The sequence below is a fragment of the Anabrus simplex genome, chromosome 1, assembly GCF_040414725.1.
Source record: "Anabrus simplex isolate iqAnaSimp1 chromosome 1, ASM4041472v1, whole genome shotgun sequence".
In the NCBI taxonomy this organism is placed as follows: domain Eukaryota; kingdom Metazoa; phylum Arthropoda; class Insecta; order Orthoptera; family Tettigoniidae; genus Anabrus; species Anabrus simplex.
In genome coordinates, this window is record NC_090265.1 from 1085878755 (window position 1) to 1085899232 (window position 20478).

General features: G+C 40.0%; 2 protein-coding genes across 3 annotated transcripts in view; both read right to left on the bottom strand.

The window, feature by feature from the left end:
* The window catches only part of LOC136876336 (zinc finger protein 32-like), a gene marked incomplete at its 5' end in the record, with an annotated part of 148172 nt that overhangs the window by 34083 nt on the left and 93611 nt on the right, over positions 1-20478 (bottom strand). The window lies entirely within an intron of this gene.
* LOC136876326 (uncharacterized) overlaps positions 1-20478 on the bottom strand; it is an 87141-nt gene that overhangs the window by 32293 nt on the left and 34370 nt on the right. For both annotated transcript variants that reach the window (XM_068228427.1, XM_067150181.2), the window contains exon 2: positions 13933-14086. In XM_068228427.1, the coding sequence (XP_068084528.1) occupies positions 13933-14082 (150 nt within the window). In that variant the 5' untranslated portion in view covers positions 14083-14086. The remainder of the gene's footprint in view (positions 1-13932; positions 14087-20478) is intronic.

A 20478-nucleotide genomic window follows, 5' to 3' on the forward strand; every position in this document is an offset into this window, starting at 1 on the left:
GCCACATGTCCCTGCGCCAACCATCTTCACCACAGGCGCTGCACCGTGGACACATCCCTATGGGTATCGGCTGCGATTTGACGAAGCAACCAAACTGCCCTTCTCAGCCCGATCACCATACCCCTCGTAAAGTCGTCTGTCTGCTGGAAATGCCTCCGTTGACGGCGGCCTGGCATTCTTAGCTATACACGTGTCCTGTGGCACACGACAACACGTTCTACAATGACTGTCGGCTGAGAAATCACGGTACGAAGTGGGCCATTCGCCAACGCCGTGTCCCATTTATCGTTCGCTACGTGCGCAGCACAGCGGCGCATTTCACATCATGAGCATATCTCAGTGACGTCAGTCTACCCTGCAATTGGCATAAAGTTCTGACCACTCCTTCTTGGTGTTGCATTTGCTCTGTCAGTCAGTGTATATTCTTCCAGTTACAAAGAGATTTGTATAGTACAATATGTTGATGCAAATTTGCTTTACGCTAATGTAATGGCATTATGTCAAGTATTGCTTATAGGGAAAGTTTGAATGTTTTGAGGCTAAATTTATAGATTTTCTTTCTGTTAGTAGGCTTCAAGTTAAAAGGAAAATTGTCCAGCTCTTAAGTGTAAATTCATTGAAACACGTGTGTAAGGAATGTGCCGATATTTTTGTTGACAAGTGTTTTAATGTGACGATACAATTCTTTTAAATGAGAAAAAAGACAAATATTGCCGTGAACTTTCATGCAGGAATGCTAAAGCTAAAAAGGTACCGGTAATGCATAAATGAAAGATCAAGCCCTTTCACAGCAGTCCATTTCACATCTTGATTATATGTCTAATTTCAGTCTTTAAATATTAACCTGTTAAATAATTCTTCATTCATTTATCCAGAATTGTTTTAGCAACTTTGAATTTAACATCTTAGTGACACTTTCCTTCTAGACGTAATTTATTTATCCATTTCCGTACATACATTTCCATTGATATTTGAATCAAGCGCGAATTTTCAGGTCACGCCACTAGGAGCGCTACGTACGACTTGTCTCCCATTTTAACAAGGCTAAAATCCAGAAGTGGCGCGTATTGTCTCTACCAACGAGCTAGAATTTGGTTTTGGGCGGCATATTGTCTTGTTCGTGTTTTGGGTACCGGTATTTTGTGAGACGATCTTTTTATCCTCGTTGTCTTCTCGTGGGGCTTTGGTATATGTTACAGGTTATTATTTTAGGCGTGAGAGCTTTCCTATTCCTGGTCGAGATCCTTAGTTTTAGTAACAAGTTTTCACGGAGGTGGTGTTTTGGTCCAAATGTGTGGTCTGCAATTTGTCTCCCTTCGTTGTCTTACTTTTAATTTGACTTCATATCTACCGCAGCAAAGTGTTTTCTCTGACCTGTGAAAGACCTTTTTAATTAATTTTGGAATTATCTGACGTCTTTGCAGTATTTCTCGGACACCTCGCCTGTAGGCACTAACCGTATCGTACCGGTAACTGCCGGCACGAACAAACGCCCACATTCGCAGAATAGCCACTCGTACATCTATCACTTTCGGAATATTCAACAATAATTATTACATACATACATATCTTTATTGCCCACCCTAGTGTACACCATCGGCTTACAGGCAATAAAGACAGACAGAGCGAAACAAATGTAAACAAGCAATAATAGCAACTACATCTCTCTTAAAACTACTTAACTACATTTACTACCTCTACATCTACTCAGTATCATCCCACACGTACGCGGATAGCCAGCACACATGCAGGACGATACCGCACCACTAACTACCCAAAGCCCAACCCCTGACTACCACCTAAAAATATTTTTTAAAAAAATTAAAAAAATTAATTAGACTGGTCGCTGCAACAGCCCTGGCATGGAACACACGCCCACCAACCCGTCTACAGCAGCCACCAGCCTTGCCACGTGAGAACTGCTATCGTATCTCACCGACCCTCGCTGACAAACACTGTGTTCCTTTCCTTATCATGTGTTACAAGCCACCCTGGCTGAAACCAGACCCAACAGGTGGCCTGCAACACACTTCCGCTATGTACGTCACACATACTCTTGTCCATTGTCAGCATACTACCTTCCCTATCCTTTTCATTACCGTGCGGACATGCTCAAGTCTAACTTCTTTGGAGTGGGGTCAAGTCCCCCACCCCTCCCTCTTCCCTTGATACGTCACCCTCACCTCTCACGCACTACTCCCGCTATCTACATCTCACCTTATAAAACTTAAGACTTAAACATCAGCTAACAACCATTTAAAATCCCTCATCAACGCACCTAAATCAATTAACACTTTTTTTTTTTTACACAGACAAACTTTTTTCATTCGAAGTCCATTAGTTCACTCAGTCTTCTCCACCTACCGCACCACACTTCATATATCAAACCGACTCACCTTATTAAGCTTCAGACTTAAACATCAACTAACAATCATTTTATATCGCACTTAAAACAATTTGACTTTTTTTTAACATTTCACTTACACACAAACAAACAGTTTCCATTCCAAATTCATTAGTTCACTCCGTCTTCTCAGTCTACAACACCTCAGTTACATCAAACTGTTAGATCCCATTTCTTCCATCCTATTAAACTTAATACATAAACATCAAGAATCCCTCAATTTTACACCCCTCATCAAGGCATCTACACTATTTAAAAAAATTTAATTTTTTTATGACCTACTTTCATAATTTCCATACTGCCAACATTTTCTCCTTAACTACATTCCCACTTAATCTATCACAATTCTATCACATATACCTTCTTTATACTCCCTCCTCACACAAATACACTTAAACAATCCTTTTTTTTTTCACTCCTCATTTACACACCAACAGACAGTACTCCATTCCAAGTCCATTAGTTCACTCAGTCAACTCGTTTTTTTTTGTTTTATTTATTATTTTTTAAATTTTTTTTACTTCCACCTAAGCTTTACACTCCCCTCAAACCTACTCAATCTCCCCTTTTCTCAACGCTTACCTAATTTTCTCAGGCTTTCCCTTTGCCCCAGGCGGATCACCATTCCACAGGGCAAGGTGTTCTCCCCCTTTCCCCTAACACTACAGCCCCCTCTTCTGATATCATGATTACCATGATACCCTTCCCGCATTTGCTCAGGGCGGATATCCATTCCTCTGAGCAGAATGCCTTCCCCCTTTCTCCCTCAGCACGAACCACATTATCTGCACAACCCCTGTTACTCCCTCAATTTCTTTATAAATATAGCTCTGGCCACATTTAAGAATTTCGCTATATTCGTTCCTTTCTCCCACTCTCTACATAACCAAGATGTTATCTTATAGCTTTCCCCTACCATATGCAGCTCCTTCTTACTTAGTAGTTTGATCTTTATCTCCGCCAAAGGTCGGCATTGATTAAAAATATGCAGGTCCTCCCACTTCTCTCCACATAACACACATCTATCCCTATTCTCACTACCTACCCACCCCCTATTCCTCGGAACACCCAATAGCCACCAATACAAACCTCTCTTATCCCTTCTACCCTCAAACTCCGTTTTCGGGTTTATTACTTCCACCAATTTATTTAATACTGATAAAGAGACTCTCTCTCTACATTCCCCTATTAAGCTCTGTCTTTCAATATCTAGTAGTCTTCCCTTTATCCTTTCCCATACCCATTTATTCCTACCATCCCCCCAGACCTCTCCATATACCCCCAATCCAATATTTGTAACCATTTTTTGCACTTATTCACCCAGTAACCTTCATTCGTCATACCTTTCTGAAAATTAAACGTTTCTTGTACTAACGCCCCACCCTTCCTCCAATCTAATCCAGTACTTGAACACCCTCTTAGCTATTTCAACCTCTATCGATTCTTTACAGACTAATCTGGCCCCGGCATTGGCTGTACAATTCGGTAGGTCCATCATGATCTTGCTAAATTTCGCCACCACCTGGTTTAGTTCACTCCTGTCTTCCTCCATTCCCCATACTTCAACCCCAAATAGCATTTTGCCCATTACCAGTGATTTAAACACAGTTTTCTGAATTTTGTATTTAACGTCTGGAAATTTCTTTTCTAATACTCCTACTACCGCAAGCGCTCCTCTTCCTTTAAGTTTTGCCTTCTTACACTGACTTTTCCAAGAAGCATTCTTACTAATTATTACACCTATGTACTCAATTTTTCCCCCTGGTTTAATTTCTTCCTGCTCTAGCCTCCAGACTTCCTTATTCTTTCTCCCACCCCTTTTCCTACACACCATTATCTGAGTCTTTCTTACATTTACTCTGAAAGACCATTTCCTAATATATTCAACTACCTTGTCCAATCCTTTTTGCAACCCATTTGCCGTCAAAGCCAAAATCAATAGGTCATCCGCGAATATCAACCCCGGAACCTCCATTTTCCCTACCCAAGGGCATTGCCATGCGTCTCCACCATGACCCTCTAAAATATTATTTATAAATAATATAAATAATATCGGGGATAGCTTACAACTCTGTCTCACCCCGCTTTTCGATTCAAAACACTTACTCAACCTTCCATCCTGCAATTTAATCATCACAAACACTTCCTCATAAATAGTTTCAATTGCCACCCTCATTTTTTTCGACATTCCAACCTCCCCTAATCTCAAAAATAGCGCCTCCCTACTGACCGTATCAAAGGCTTTTTCTAAGTCAATCGCTACTATAAATAATTTACGCCCTGCTATCCTCACATACTTTGTAATCAAAGTGTCCAGAATCCAGACATTATCAACTGTATTACATCCTTTCCTAAATCCATTTTGGAACTCAGATATCCTACCGTACTGTTCCGCCCAATTTGTTATCCTATTCACCAAAACCCCTGTGTACACCTTTGACAGCGAGTCTAGGAGTGTAATTCCTCTATAGTTCTTTGGATCAATACTAGCTCCTTTATTTTTATAAATAGGGCATAATACCCCCTTCCTCCATTCTCTAGGAAATTTCCCCGTTTCCAGCAACCTATTAAATTTCACAATCCCTCTCAACATCGGTTCATTTGCCCCTACCTCTTTCCATACACTATTGGAAATACCATTCACACCTCCTGCGGCCTTGGGTCTAGCATTTTTTAATACTGTAATTACCTCCTGCCTTGTTATCTCCCCATCCAATATTGTAATGCCTACTTCCAGTTCCCTTCCAATTTATGACTTGTCTATTTCTCTACCCAATTTCCTCTCCCCTTCTAAAAGCCTTTTAAAATGCCTAACCCACTCGTTTTCTCCTATTTTATCCCCCTTCCCCTCCGGTTTCGTTCTTCTGATCTTGTTTATTGACTCCCAAATCCTCTCAAATTTATTCTCTCTACAATATATATTTATTTTTTCAGCTTCCGCCTCCTTCCATCCTCTTTTCTTTTCATTCAATACCTCCTTATATTTCCTTCTCAATTTACAATATTCCTTCCATTTTTCTTGCACACCCTCCTTCCTAAACTCCGCTAGGGCTCTCATTACAACCTCACGTTTTCTCCTACAGTCTTCATCAAACCATCCATTCATTTTATTCTTTTTTCCCTCTACCCTTCTCCTCACTTTCTTCCCCACCCTCCATACAGGGAGTTCAATTAATTTTAGCACGTTATCCATATCATTCCCTTCTACCGCCCTTTCAATTCCTACCCTTAATATATCTCCCTCCTCTTTCAAATGCCGTCTTAATTTCTCTTTAGTATTATCATCCCATACATACTTCCATCCTCCATTCCTATACCTCTCCTTACTTTCCTCCATCTTTCCCTTCTCATCAGCGACCAACGTTGTCAATTTTATTTTGATAGGCATATGTTCTGTCAACCCATATTCTAACACCTCAAAACTTATTAATCTCCTTAACGCTATCTCTGAGCTTATTCCTATGTCCACCACACTCCCTCCATTTGTTGTAATATACGTCAAATCTCCCACACTATCCCCCTTCATCCACCCATTTAAAATAAATAAATGTTCTAGAGCACATAACTCTAATAACCTTTCTCCATAACTATTTACAACATTATCCTTACTCTTCCTTCGCAGTGCCCCGTCTACTTTTCCTTCTTTCCCATATACCGGTACTCTATTGCTCACTCTCGCATTCCAATCCCCCAATAAAATCATCCCATCTTCTACATACATTCCTTTAATTGTGTTTATTTCTTCAATCAGTTCGTCAAAAAAATGTTAATTTGCATACACTGAATCGCTCGGATGGTTATAAAGCAGTGCCAGACAAATTGCTTCCGCTGCCCCCTTCCCATTTGTACTCTCAACCACACTACCCCTTCTACCCTAGTGTGTAACGTCTCCACTCATTCAGCTATCTCATTTCTTATTAAAACTACTATGCCCCCTGGGTTTCGGTCCCTCTTCCCTATTTTTTTTCCTTAACACGTTAACTACTCTATAACCGTCCCATGTAATTTCAACCCCCTTCCCTAACCACGTCTCTACTAGAGCAATAATCTCAAAATCTTTCACTAAATCCACAATTTCCTTATTCCCTAACTTCCCCATCAACCCCTCAATATTCAGCATCCCTATCACCATATCTAGTTATTTATTTCCTCCCCCTCCCTCCCTATACTTCTGCATTTCACCACTTCCCCCCTTACTTCTCGTGATTCTTCCTTTTGGCTCCACCCCATCCCTCTCTTTCTTCTCACCCCCATCCTTCCCCTATTCCGTGCCAGAGCCTTTTTTTCCCACCCCATAGATCTTTTAAACTTAAGGATCTCGCCTTATTTAACGCCTGCTTTCTCTCCAGGTTTATTTCTGCATTATTCCTATTCGGGGAGGTTGAGTCACTACCCTGACTTCTTTCCCTTCCCGTCACCTCTTCACTACCTGTATCCACTTCACTTCGGTCTAGTGTCCTACTTGTTGATTCACTCCTTCCTGGGCTGTTCTGACTCACCAAGGACTCTGCTGTCTTCGCTACCTGCCCGCTGACACCGCAGTCCCCTCTTCTCTCTTCCTTCTCCGTACTGATGACGCCCTGCTCTCGATTTCTGCAACTCATTTCCTCCTCACATTTTTCCATCCTCAGCAGTTCCTCCTGTGTCCACGATCGCGACCAATTTCTGCCTGAAGTAACCAGACACCTCCCCACTATCTTGATTCGCAATCCCTGCGCTCTAGCACGCCACATATGCCGCTTATAGACATCCGACCGCATCCTGTCTTCTTTCTCTATCTCAGCCTTCAAATAAATGTTCGATCCTTTCAAATTTCCAGCATTCCTTAGAAGTATATCAGCCATCAGGGTTGATATTAATCTTAACTTTACCGGCCTATGTCCCTTGTTCCTTCCCACTCTATATATATCATCTATATCAACTTCAGAAAAGTTTATCTTCATTTTGTTCGAAACTATGTCCACCACTTTCAATACTAATTCCACTTTTGATTCTGTTCCTTCCTCAGGTACACCATACACAAACACACTTTTTCTTGCTGATTCGTTCCTCGCTAACCTCACTTCTCTCTTCATTGCTGTTAATTCCTCTTCCAGTACCACCACCTTCTTTTTCAAGCTCCCTACCTCATCTATCTCCGCTAACTTGTCATTTACACCTCCAATTTCTTCTTTTATAAAACTTTTTAAGTCCTTCATCTCCTTCATTTGGATTGGCTGGTGTTCCTGCATCATTTCCTTAATTTCTTCTCCTTTGCTTGCTTCCTTCACCACTCTCTTGATATCTTCAAGCTCCTCCCAGCCGAACGGTCCCTGGTTTGGACCCGGATTTTTTTCTATACCTCCTACCACCAGCAGCGTCGCAATAACCGTCGCACACAACATAATCTCCAACAGTCCTTTATAACCACTAATTTCTCTTCCTCTCTCAACTCCACCTTCCAACACTGCCTTGCACCATGCCATCTTCCAATTCTTAGCCTGTATTGCTGTATCGTTATTCCCATATTGCGCACCTCAGCTCATTCACACGTCCGCACTTCCCGATGTCTCGCTCGTGACTGTTCAACAATAATTACCCTGTAAATTTTACCTGGAGTTGAAGTCTGGGTACCGCATGTTGGCTTTTAGACATCGCAATCAGTTTATCTTGATCTCACACCAGAAAGTGTCAGATATGAACGACGCTGGGATTCGAATCAGTTAATCAATCAATCACTACTGATCTGCATTTAGGGCAGTCGCCCAGGTGGGAGATTCCCTATCTGTTGTTTTCCTAGCCTTTTCTTAAATGATTGCAAGGAAATTGGAAATTTATTGAACATTTCGCTTGGCAAGTTATTCCAATCCCTAACTCCCATTCCTATAAACAAATATTTGCCCCAATTTGTCCTCTTGAATTCCAACTTTATCTTCATATTGTGATCTTTCCTACTTTTGAACACACCACCCAAACGTATTCGTCCACTGATGTCCTCCCACGCCATCTCTAAACTGACTTAGTCGAGCAACTCGTCGCCTTCCTCCCGAGTCTTCCCAGGCCAAACTTTGCAACTTTTTTTTGCTAGGGGCTTTATGTCGCACCGACACAGATAGATCTTATGGCGACGATGGGATAGGAAAGGCCTAGGAGTTGGAAGGAAGCGGCCGTGGTACAGCCCCAGCATTTGCCTGGTGTGAACATGGGAAACCACGGAAAACCATCTGCAGGGCTGCCGACTGTGGGATTCGAACGCACTATCTCCCGGATGCAAGCTCACAGCCGCGCGCCTCTACCCGAACGGCCAACTCGCCCGGTAAAAACACATTTTTCTAACGCTACTCTTTTGTCGGAAATCGCCCAGAACAAATCAAGCTGCTTTTCTTTGGATTTTTACCAGTTCCTGAATCAAGTAATCCTGGTGAGGGTCCCGTACACTGGAACCATACTCTAGTTGGTATCTCACCAGAGACAAATATGCTCTCTCCTTTACATTCTTACTACAACCCCTAAATACCCTCATAACCATGTGCAGAGATCTGTACCCCTTATTTACAATCCCATTTATGTGATTACCCCAATGAAGGTATTTCCTTATATTAATACCTAGGTATTTACAATGATCCCCAAAGGGAAATTTCTCCCCATCAACACAGTAATTAAAACAGAGAGGACTTTTCCTATTTGTGAAACTCACAACCTGACTTTTATCCCCGTTTATCATCATGCCATTGCCTACTGTCCATCTCACAACATTATCAAGGTCATTTTGCAGTTGCTCACAATCTTGTAACTTATTTATTCCTCTGTACAGAATAACATCATTCGTGAAAAGCCTTATCTCTGATTCCGCTTCTTTACACATATCATTGATATAGATAAGAAAACATAAAGGCCCAATAATACTGCCTTAAGGAATTCCTCTCTTAATTTTTACAGGGACAGATAAAGCTTCACTTACTCTAATTCTCTGAGTTCTATTTTCTAGAAACAGAGCCACCCATTCAGTCACTCTTTTGTCAAGTCCAATTGCACTCATTTTTGCCAGTAGTCTCCCATGATCTACCCTATCAAATGCCTTAGATAAGTCAATCGCAATACAGTCCAATTGACCTTCTGAATCCAGGATATCTGCTATATCTCGCTGGAATCAGTGGAATAACCTTTCCTAAATCCAAACTGCCTTCTATCAAACCAGTTATTAATTTCGCATATAATCAGAAAGAATGCTTTCCCAAAGCTTGCATACAATGCATGTCAAACTGACTGGCCTTTAGTTTTCAGCTTTACGTTTATCACCCTTTCCTTTATATACAGGGGTTACTATAGCAACTCTCCATTCATCTGGTATAGCTGCTCCGACCAAACAATAAACAAACAAGTACTTCAGATATGGTACTATATCCCAAACCATTGTCTTTAGTATATACCCCGAAACCTTATCAATTCCAGATGCTTTTCTAGTTTTCAACTTGTATATCTTACTGTAAATGCCATTGCTGTCATAGGTAAATTTTAATAATTCTTTAGTATTAGTCACCTCCTCTATCTGGACATTATCCTTGTAACCAACAATCTTTACATACTGCTGACTGAATACTTCTGCCTTTTGAAGATCCTCGCATACACACTCCCCTTGTTCATTAATGATTCCTGGAATGTCCTTCTTGGAACCTGTTTCTGCCTTAAAGTACTGTACCAGGAAAAAATGTTTGTATTTGAGGCGCTGACACTAGCTTGAAGAGCATGGACTATTTCTGAGGGTGTGGCATAAAAACATTGGAGTTGTTACAGAGAGGGGTATTAGTTCATTGAACTTAAGATTTTTTGATAATCTGATTTTATTGTTCATTGAAGACAAATTAATATCACCTTTCATATAAGTTGAGTTGAAACGTCGTAGCAGGCTGGAATCTCCGGACTCTGGGGTGGTTGCTGGGCACGGCCTGGACAGGAACGACGCCCGTCCTGGATGTGAAGTTCTCGAGGATTTGAGAGTTCTCGATTCTCCAGCCGCACACGTTCCGGGGTTCGATCTCCCACAACAATGTTGATGAAAGGTGAGGCGTGATTCACACACAAGTTCCCCGTACGGCATTCAACTTACTTGTAGCACTGTTAAATAGATTGACCTTTAAGTTATTGCGTTCACTCATTGCAAATGAAATATGCCAAGTGTTACTAAAATCTTGATTCAAACACCTCGCTGAATCGTAAATGTTCATAAATTGTCACTTGAAAATAAGACGATTGAACTGAATATCTGACCTTGTGTTAGACGTTAGTCGAATTGATACTTGAGAAAATAATATGTAATTTATAATGTCAGGTTCATGACATGAGCTTGTTAATATCGGCATGGCAGACTAGAATGTTCTATTGGGTCACTAATCATTGTCATCATAGTTCTTAATTCACTGATCTCGTCAGTTTATGATTAGACCACAATATTAAGCACAAGATGCACAGTTTATGCAAGTTCAGGACACATTGGCACGTTTGTAATAAATTAAGTAAACTGAATGATACTCGGAAACGTCCTATTCTGTCGATAAACAAAATTAAGTGATCATTAAAATAAAACTGCACTTGGAAAGAGTCTAAAACTGTCCATCAAAAATGATAACGAAGCATAAATTGTAAGTTCAATTATGACACAGAAAAGTTCTATGTTCCCTCGGAACTTCACGAGAGGAAAACACAAACTCAGATATGGCATGAGTACTCTATGTTTCCACAGTCTGTTACGATGACACAAGTTTAAACACAAGTCCAGATGCGGCACTCGAAAAATATTTCATGTTTCCACAATCTGTTATGAAACATAAGTTCGAACATAATACTCTGAAATACTCTAAGTTTCCACAGTTTGCCATGAAACACAAATTCAATGTGGTACTTAGAAAATTGTAACATTCACACGAAAAGTTTTATGTTTCCACAGCTTGTCGCAAAACACAAGTCCAAATTAGACACTCGAAAAATGTCTATGCTCCCAAAGTCTGTTTACGAAAATACAAGTTCAAAATACGAGTTAAAATGTAGCACTTGTAAAAGTTACGACACTCACGAGAGAAATTCTAAGTTCCTTCAGTTAGTCACTGAAACACAAGTCCTAACATGGCACTTGAAGAAAATCAAAGTTCCAACTCCGCTGGAACCGAACACTCGAAATGCAAAGACTCATCCGACCATAGGTTCGGTCCGCGCTCCTAGCGCTTCACCCGTCACCCGTGTTGCAGAGACGGTGGAGTAACATACACTGAATCTGTAGTCCGGATCGCCCTCCTTTTATACCAGATTGTGGCGAAGCATCTAGAACGTGGGTATTGTCCAACACTATAACTCCTAAAGTACATGGTGGATTTTCCTAAGAATTTGACAGGTTGCGTCTATTACGATGTCCTCCACGATGGCAGTGTCAAAATAACAACATTTTAACGTTAAATAGACTTTTGCACATGGGCCGGGACATTACCATATATGGTCACGCTTGGCTGTGTGGAGCTCACTCGAAGTGCCTACGTCACGGCTGAGTACGTCAGCGAGTTCGGCGGGTTGCCAATCTTCCACCTCGCGCGAAGTTCAACACACACTTCGAACTTCTTTCCCGTAGCGGTGTTTCCGGTACAGTACCTATATATACTCCTCCATTTTTCACTAAAATCTGTATGGCCACCAATTATGCTTGCCATCATGTTATCCTTAGCTGGCTTCTTTGCTAGATTCAATTTCGTAGTAAGTTCCTTCAATTTCTCCTTACTTCCACAGCCATTTCTAACTCTATTTCTTTCCAACCTGCACCTCCTTTTTAGTCGCTTTACTTCCCTGTTATAATATAGTGGATCTTTACCATTCCTTACCACCTTAAAGATACAAACCTATTTTCACATTCCTCAACAATTGCTTTAAACCCATCCCAGAGTCTGTTTACATTTTTATTTACCGTTTCCCACCGATCATAGTTATTAAAAACTCCCTCATGCCTGTTTTATTAGCCATATGGTACTGTCTAATAGTCCTAAATTTAATCTCTTCCTTTCTTTCACATTTATTTTTAATTACCACAAAAAACAGCTTCGTGATCACTAATAACATCTATTACTTCGGTTTCTCTATAGAGCTCATCTGGTTTTACCAGCAGCACATCCAGAATAGTCTTCCCTCTAGTTGGTTCCATCACTTTCTGAATCAGGCCCCCTTCCCATATTAACTTATTTGCCGTTTGTTGGCCATGCTTCTTGTCGTTCGCATTACCTTCCCAATTGATATTTGGTAAATTGAGATCACCCATTACAATCACGTTCCTCTCCTTATCGTTTCCCACACAGCTGATTATCTTATGAAATAATTTTGAATCAGCATCTGCACTACCCCTTCCTGGTCTGTACATTCCAAAGACATCAAATTACCTATTATCTTTACAGATGAGCCTTACCCCTAAATTTTCGTTTTTGTCATCTCTAACTTTCTCGTAGCTTAAAAATCCTTCTTTCACGAGAATGAATACTCCCCCTCCTACCATTCCTATCCTATCTCTACGATACACCTCCAGTTCCGTGAGAAAATTTCTGCATCCATTATATCATTTCTTAACCATGATTCAACTCGTATATGGCTGATGTTTGTCTGAAACTAAACTTGCAAAACCTGTCTTATTCCAGGGTGTTTTCTCAGTTGCAGACAATAAGCATGGCCAACAATAAAGTTTGTTAAGTTCACATGAGCCACATAACCACAAATAATTTCATACTTATTTGCACTGAAATACCTTGTGTAAACATTCTTGTATTTCTCCTTCTGCACATGCTGTAACTGAGGAGGACGTGGGGTAGATTTGCCGTTTTTAACTACTGTAACAGTACTGGCAATTTATCTTTTTACTTTAGTTGCAATAATGTTTTATCCAGTAACTTTTTAATTACCCAAGGTTCAGGCATTTCATACGTAACACCATATGGTCACAGCCGCGTTATATACTATAACTTCAAATAAACTAAAATTGTTCTGAGAACAATAATGCCACTTAAATACAATAATTTTCAACTAGAAACAATCAGTAACATGATCTGTACATGCAAACAACAAATACATGGTACAGTAACACATGGGTAAATTGAGTCAGATTGAAGACTTCCGGTAAACTTCGACTCTGTCCTTGAACAAGAAGCAAAGATAATACCTTCTCTTTCTACCACTTTCTCTTCCTCATTAGCAGTGGCGAACTGCTGGACTTAAACTTAGCACACCGATCCCCTCTGCACCTGAACCCATGGGACATTCACCAAGAAGCCGCATGAGGAAGGTCCAGCGGAGAGAGATGTAGCACCTGGACTACAATATCAGTCTTTGCACTCAGAAATAAAAGTGATTTTTGGCCCCCGTTGCTTTCAAATTTTGTAGATGGTTAAATTGTGTCAGATGTGCAAGATGCTTAAATTATTTTGTCTTTTGGATTTCCAATATTGTAGCACCCAAAGTATGACACTGAATTTAAAATAGAACTGTTGGGGATGCATGATAACATAAACACTTATTTATAAACTTACCATAGGAATATCAGGTTCACATTTAACAGTAACTAACTCCCTACGTGACGAAGGATTTGGATCCTTAGACGTAAAAATTCCTTCTGTAGAACAAAGGGTTCCTTCCATGTTTCCAGACCTTTCATATGCAGTCTTGGCAACTTCATCCATGGCCCTACAAAGGCAAATGATTGCAAAATATAGTATTTGAAAAGTATTCAATTATCAATATAATGTCTAAAATATGATTTATTTAAACCATGCGTACAGCACCTCTTTGCAAGATATTCATACAGATAGGCACCTAAAAATGCAACAGTTATTACACTTAAATCCAGAAGCATGGCAAGCTTGGATATTATTAGGGAGAAGGTAATCGGCCCTTTGCCTATATGGCAGTGCCAGACAGATCAAGTGGAGGCCTTCTTCAAGGATGGTAATCAGGAAGGGAGAGACTGGTATTTCGAAGGAGCCAATGAATTATGATAGATTAAGGTACCATCTTGGCATTTGCGTGGAGTTGAGATGCAAAATCACGATAACCACTTAGATGATGATTGAGTTTTCAACCCATCTCTACTCAAATGTTCCAGAAAGCTTAGTGCATCCCATTCCAGCCTTCACAACAGAATTTGATCATCAAGATCATGTGGCTCATTAGCATCACACACATATTAACAACAAAGTCACTGTTCGCATGGCAATAATCTTTGTACTCTCAGCCCGTTGTGATACTGTACTTCATCACCACAGCACCGAAAAGAGGACGTTGCTTTTCTAATTCCATGCATGCATTATCTTCCTTTACATCATGGAGTTTGCAAGACCCTTGATGACATCTGAAACGAGGAAGTATCAGTAAAATGGTAATAGCTTGGTCTAAGCACAGAGCAACAAAATTATTGGTAATCTGATAGGAGAGGAAAAGAGAAGTGACGAATCTCATAAAACATCGGCGTGCTATACCTTACTGAAATCATTTTCCATGTATGTCTGATTACTACAGTTAAGGACATGTGGGGTAGAATATTTGATGAGTTCTTGAAATTAAGGAGGGATGTTGCATCATTCAGTAGCTAAAAAGTGAGTTTCCAATCTCTTTTAAAATCGAACATTACCTGTCATAAATATTCCAATCCTTAATTCCGCTTCCTACAAACGAATATTTACCCTAATTAGTCCTCTTGAATTCAAACTTTATCTTCCACTCAAGCTTATTCGTCTGAGGCCATTCTACATCATCTCTCCACTGACAGCTCAGAACATACTGCTTATTCAAGCACCTCGTCTCCTTGCTCCCAAGTATTCCCAACCCAAAATTTGCAATGCTTTCGTTATGGAAATATTTATGGAAATCACCCAGAACAAATCATGCTCTTTTCCTTTGGGGCAGGGGCAGATCCACGGGGGAGGAAATGGGGAAATCCCCCACCTACACAAATCGTCAGATGAAAATAGGACATTTTAAATTTACAGAAATTTTAAAAGATAAAAGAGAGCATCAGTGTCTAGAGTGATAGGATAATACACAAATCACTTAAAACCACCTCCCAAAAGTATGAGCATGTGAGATTTTCGAAACGTACAACCACGTTCCTTTGGTTCGGATTACACATAAAACTAACTGTTGCGGCTTTTGTGTTGGCAACTCGCTTGCCGCATTTCATTCGTCATTTGTCACAGTTGGCAACGTGCTGCTGCGTCCATTAATATAGACAGACTGAACATGGCGACCGGCAGTAGGGTGTTTATTCATATGTAATAAATATTTGAATCACCTTCTGAGTGATGTGTTGTGTCTCCCCGTTTACGGCAGTCTGGTCCTCCATCTGAATTGTTTCAAAATTGTACTTTTGCGCCTATTGAAATGGACCTTGCTATGTACGTCCGATATGTTGTTTCGTCGGTCGTAACACTATTGGTCCCATGACTAATGATCATAAGATTTTCCTCATGTAAAACTGCAAACTCGCCTGCTTTTATTATTTGTTTCCATTCTCATATTTTATTTCCTATTTTCTTATTCTCGAGACAATAAATGACTAATATGGCTCAAAAAATAGAATACACAGTATATTACAATTCAAATATACCTGTTTTTTATAAATGGGTACTGTCAAAAATTGTTTAAAAATTTTGAAAGAATTGGAAACATTTTTGTAAGTTTCCATATTGGAAGGAAATTCTTATTGACCTTTGAATATTATTATTGTTTTATAGGTTTAAATGTTAAGACCCACTAACGGCAGCAATTCCGCTAAATAATACTGAAGAAGGTCAAACTAGACTTAATATGTATCGCCTAAGTAAGGTTTCAATTAAATTATGAGATGTGATTCGATTGTTCAAATTACACTGTTTATTTTTATTACTGTGGTGGCCCTTTCCTGCCTAAAACGGTGAGATATCGGTCTTTAACGCTAGTCCTGGGTTGAAGACTGGTGACTGCATGTAATATTTGTGCTGTATAAAGCGGAGATCGGACAGGCTTCACCGGAATCTCCGGTTTCCCGATATTCCTTTCATTCTAGTGATATTCTATTTATCCACTAATCATCCCTTCGGACATACATGAAAAGCCTTCACAGCCGGCACGTTCCTCTTCCTCGATTTTAGTTGCGACTCCCTCACCCAACCCCGTACTTCATTAGATTACCAGTAGAGCTTTCGCCACTGAATTCTAATATAAGGCAAAAGCTAAAAGGTTTCCACCTATTCAATTCCATTTATTGTAACCAAGAAAAATTTACATATATTTGATTAAACTAGTTTCGATCTTGCTACAGACCATCATCAGTCATAAACACTGAAGTTAGGCAAGACATGAATTATAGATAAAATTTATGAAGCAAGCATGTGTTGTTGAAATTCTGTGCAAGACAAGTAGAGTAGAATGTTAAACACTCATCATGACCACACGTATTGCGTAAATTCACAAAGTTTTCTTCCAATATGAAAAATGCACTTCACAAAAGACCAGGGGTAACAGTTAAAATACTAGCACTTGAAGAATCTTCTCGAATTCAGTTCAGCTGAAACAAGCGTGAACAGAATAATGTTGATGGGAAAGCGTTGAGATGTTCATTTGTTTTCAAGATGAATCATTGCAGAAGTTGAAAGAGCATAAGCAGAGAAATAGAATAGAGCTGAGTTGTAGATGGGAGGAGCAAGATAAGGGAGGCATAGTGTAGCCTACGTTGGGGCTAAGGGATGTGGAACGGTGGGTGATACTTCTCTACCAAGTGGATGGTATGTCATTGCCTTCAATGCATTTTTTGAAGAATTTTGGTAGAAACTCAGTTTCACATTGCCCATCTCCTTCTAAACTTCAACAGGGATGTTACCAGGTCCAGTTGCTTTGATGATTTTCATTGTGCAGATGGCAATCTCGGCACACGTGGTGGGTGGAAATGCACTCTGCACTGGGTTGGCTGTGGGGATAGTCGAAAGTGGGAATACCTCATTACAAATTACTATCAAGTGTTCGTGCTAGTGTGTACGCATATGTGCTGGGTTATGAAGGAGCTGTCCATGATGTCCTTGATGTGGATAACATGACAAATATCTTCAGTGGCACGATGACGAGATCTGGTGATCCTATAGATAGCATTGTCTCCTCCGATTTAATCTAATTCTTCATAGAAAACACGAAAGTAATTGCCCTTGGCAGTTGCTACTGTTCGTTTGGTGAAATATTTGAGTTCCCTAGTGGAAGAGGTGGGTGTCAGTTTTTGCTGGTGATTTTCTTAACTTTACTGCACACTGGACCTTGTCATTCCTCCACCAGACCTATTTGTCCACGAAACGCTTTCCTGGTTTTGTTAGTCCTACTATTTCTTCTGCACTCGATTGAATCTGTGCAGCAAGAAGAGCCCATGTATCCTTCACAAAACAGTCATTATTCAGGAGGAGAAAGATTGTGTCCATTAGCACTGTTGCTTTAACATGAAGCTTCCACTACTTTATGCATTCTGTGGTGGTGACAGGTCAGACAGATGGGCGAAGGTGAAGTTGAAATTCAAGAACCAAAAGTCTATGCTGAGGAGCGATTTTGTCTGATGGTATAAGTTTTCAGTCTATTACTAGCCTCACATCCTTCTTCTTTCCACCCAGTAATCGATCTGCAACATGCGATGACCACTGCTGTATGTGGTAATGTAGGACAGGGGTTTCTGGAAGAACGTATTTACTTTGGCCAAGTACCATTTCAAGGCAAGTTCACTAGCTTCATTACACACACCAAACATGAATCCACTATGCACTCATTCAAAACCATCCCTTGGTTAGCTAACATGGCTGTTGGGAACTGCACAGATTAAGATGTGTTCACCGGAATCAATAGAGTGGATATGTGACTGAAGTTCTGTCCAAAATCCATCTTGTTCTTCTAATGGCCATCCTACCTTTGGTGCATAACAAGAGATGATGTGTATTATTGTTGACCCGATGACAACTCAGATGCCAATCCAGCAATCGTGTATACGGTCGATGTAGGTGATATTACCACACAATCTGTCGGAGACGGCAATTGCCACGCAATTTTGGCAGGATGTGCCGCAAGGTAAGAGCTTGTATCCTTCACCAATATCACAGATTTCTGCTCCATTCCACTTTGTCTGATGGATACAGGCAATGTCTACCCATCGTACCTTGAGTGATTCACCCAACTCACGGCTGCGTCCAGTCATTGTCCCACTCGCGGCTGCATCCAGTCATTGTCCTACTGTTCATCGTTACAATTTGGGTAATTTGTTTAACCTACTCCGGCCTTAGGCAGGTATCCCTCTCACATTTCTCACACTGATCGGACGGCAACGGATTGCTGAAGGGTACAAAGACATTTTTAAAGTCCTTGCCCTTCCATGTAGTACGATGTTGACCCCTCAAAGATCTCTGGTGATACATTCGGTGTCAACTCAACATAATTAATTAAAAATTCAGCCATAGGTCACCCAATAGAATTTTAGTTCACAACTACGATCTGGCTGAGTAGAACGGAACGTCGAAATTATCACGTTGGCAGTCTAGATGGCGTCACCTCAAGATACCGCTACCTGATGGATGGGGACTTTCAATTATTATTTTGAATTTGATTGAAAAACTAATAATTATTGATTTACTTTCTATTGTCTAGAAGCACTTACAAACACTTTCAGAGTGTAATGTTACTTATATTTTGGGGTTGAACTAGACATAAAAGTCTGCATTGTCAATGAGTATACAAACTTGGTTTAAATTTTCAAGATATTATATTTCAAGAGCTAATGTTACATGTTGTAAGATTTCTTGAACAAATAGAAAATGATCCAGATAGTAACGGTATTAAGTAAAGCCGTTCCCTTAGGCGCGGCTTTTAAAGGAGGTGAATTTATCATTGGTTTGGAAACTGTTGTTCACTGTTTGGTCCATACTATAAAATTAAGCGAGTTCTTGCAAGATCCTAAAACGATAAATGTCATCTGCATTGACTTAGGCTACATTGGTGCCGTAATAGGAATGTTGAATTTAATGAGGAAAAAATAGTGATGAAATGGGTGAAGAAATCCGTGTCCCATGTATTTGTGACAGGCAAATGAATGTGTCAACTAGGGATCCTGAGAAATACTTCAGAAACTTAGTATTCTTGCCCCTTAATAAGCTAGTTAGAATAACGCCTTCGTGATAATGTTAACAAAGTGGCCCCTTTAGAAGGACTTACTCCCAGTAATTTTTCTAAGAAATTATTTAAGCAGCAGAGATGTCTGAAAGGCTTTCAATCAACAAGTGTTGAACTGAGAGCAGAAATATCACTACGGAGAGATAATTGGACAACGTCTCATCCAGAAGAAAATAGAAGGACAAAATATGGTACATATATTAGCTCTATGCAATAGAGATATCTTTCCCAGTATCAGGCTATTGCTACAAATGTTTGCCACCCTGCGAGTCAAAACAGCCTCTAGAGAGAGAAGTTTCTCGGCCCTACGTAAGCTAAAAACCTAAAAGCACAATGGGAGAGAACGGTTTAATGGTCTTGCATTAGCAAACATCCATAAAAAAAGGGATATAAAACCAAAACCACGAAGGATGGATATGTAAAACAAGTCAAATGTTGATTTATGTAACCTGCTAATATGTAACTGTACATAGTAAAGTTGATGTAATACCGTACTTGTGAACATTATTTAATGGAATTTTGTGATGAAATATATTCAAATTACCGTAGCGTACCTTACAAAGCGTTTACTATACAATATTATAACAATTTCCTTAAAATAAACTTCATGTCGTCACTATAGAAGTAAAATGTCCCAATTAATCGTTGTTTTTGCTCTGTGGTATTTTTTTTTAATGTAGCCCCTCCGTTTAGGGAATGCAGGATCTATCTTTGAGACAAGTCCTACTACAATACTCAGATCGTAAGGCATATTTCGATTAGCGGCAATGTGACCGTGAACGCACAAGTTCAATGTGATCGCGCATACGAGTTTAAAGTAATTGTTATTTTTAGTCTGCTTGTTATCGTATTTCGTTATTTTCAATAATGATAAAGACGTATTTGAGTCGCTATGTGCTTTTACGTGGATG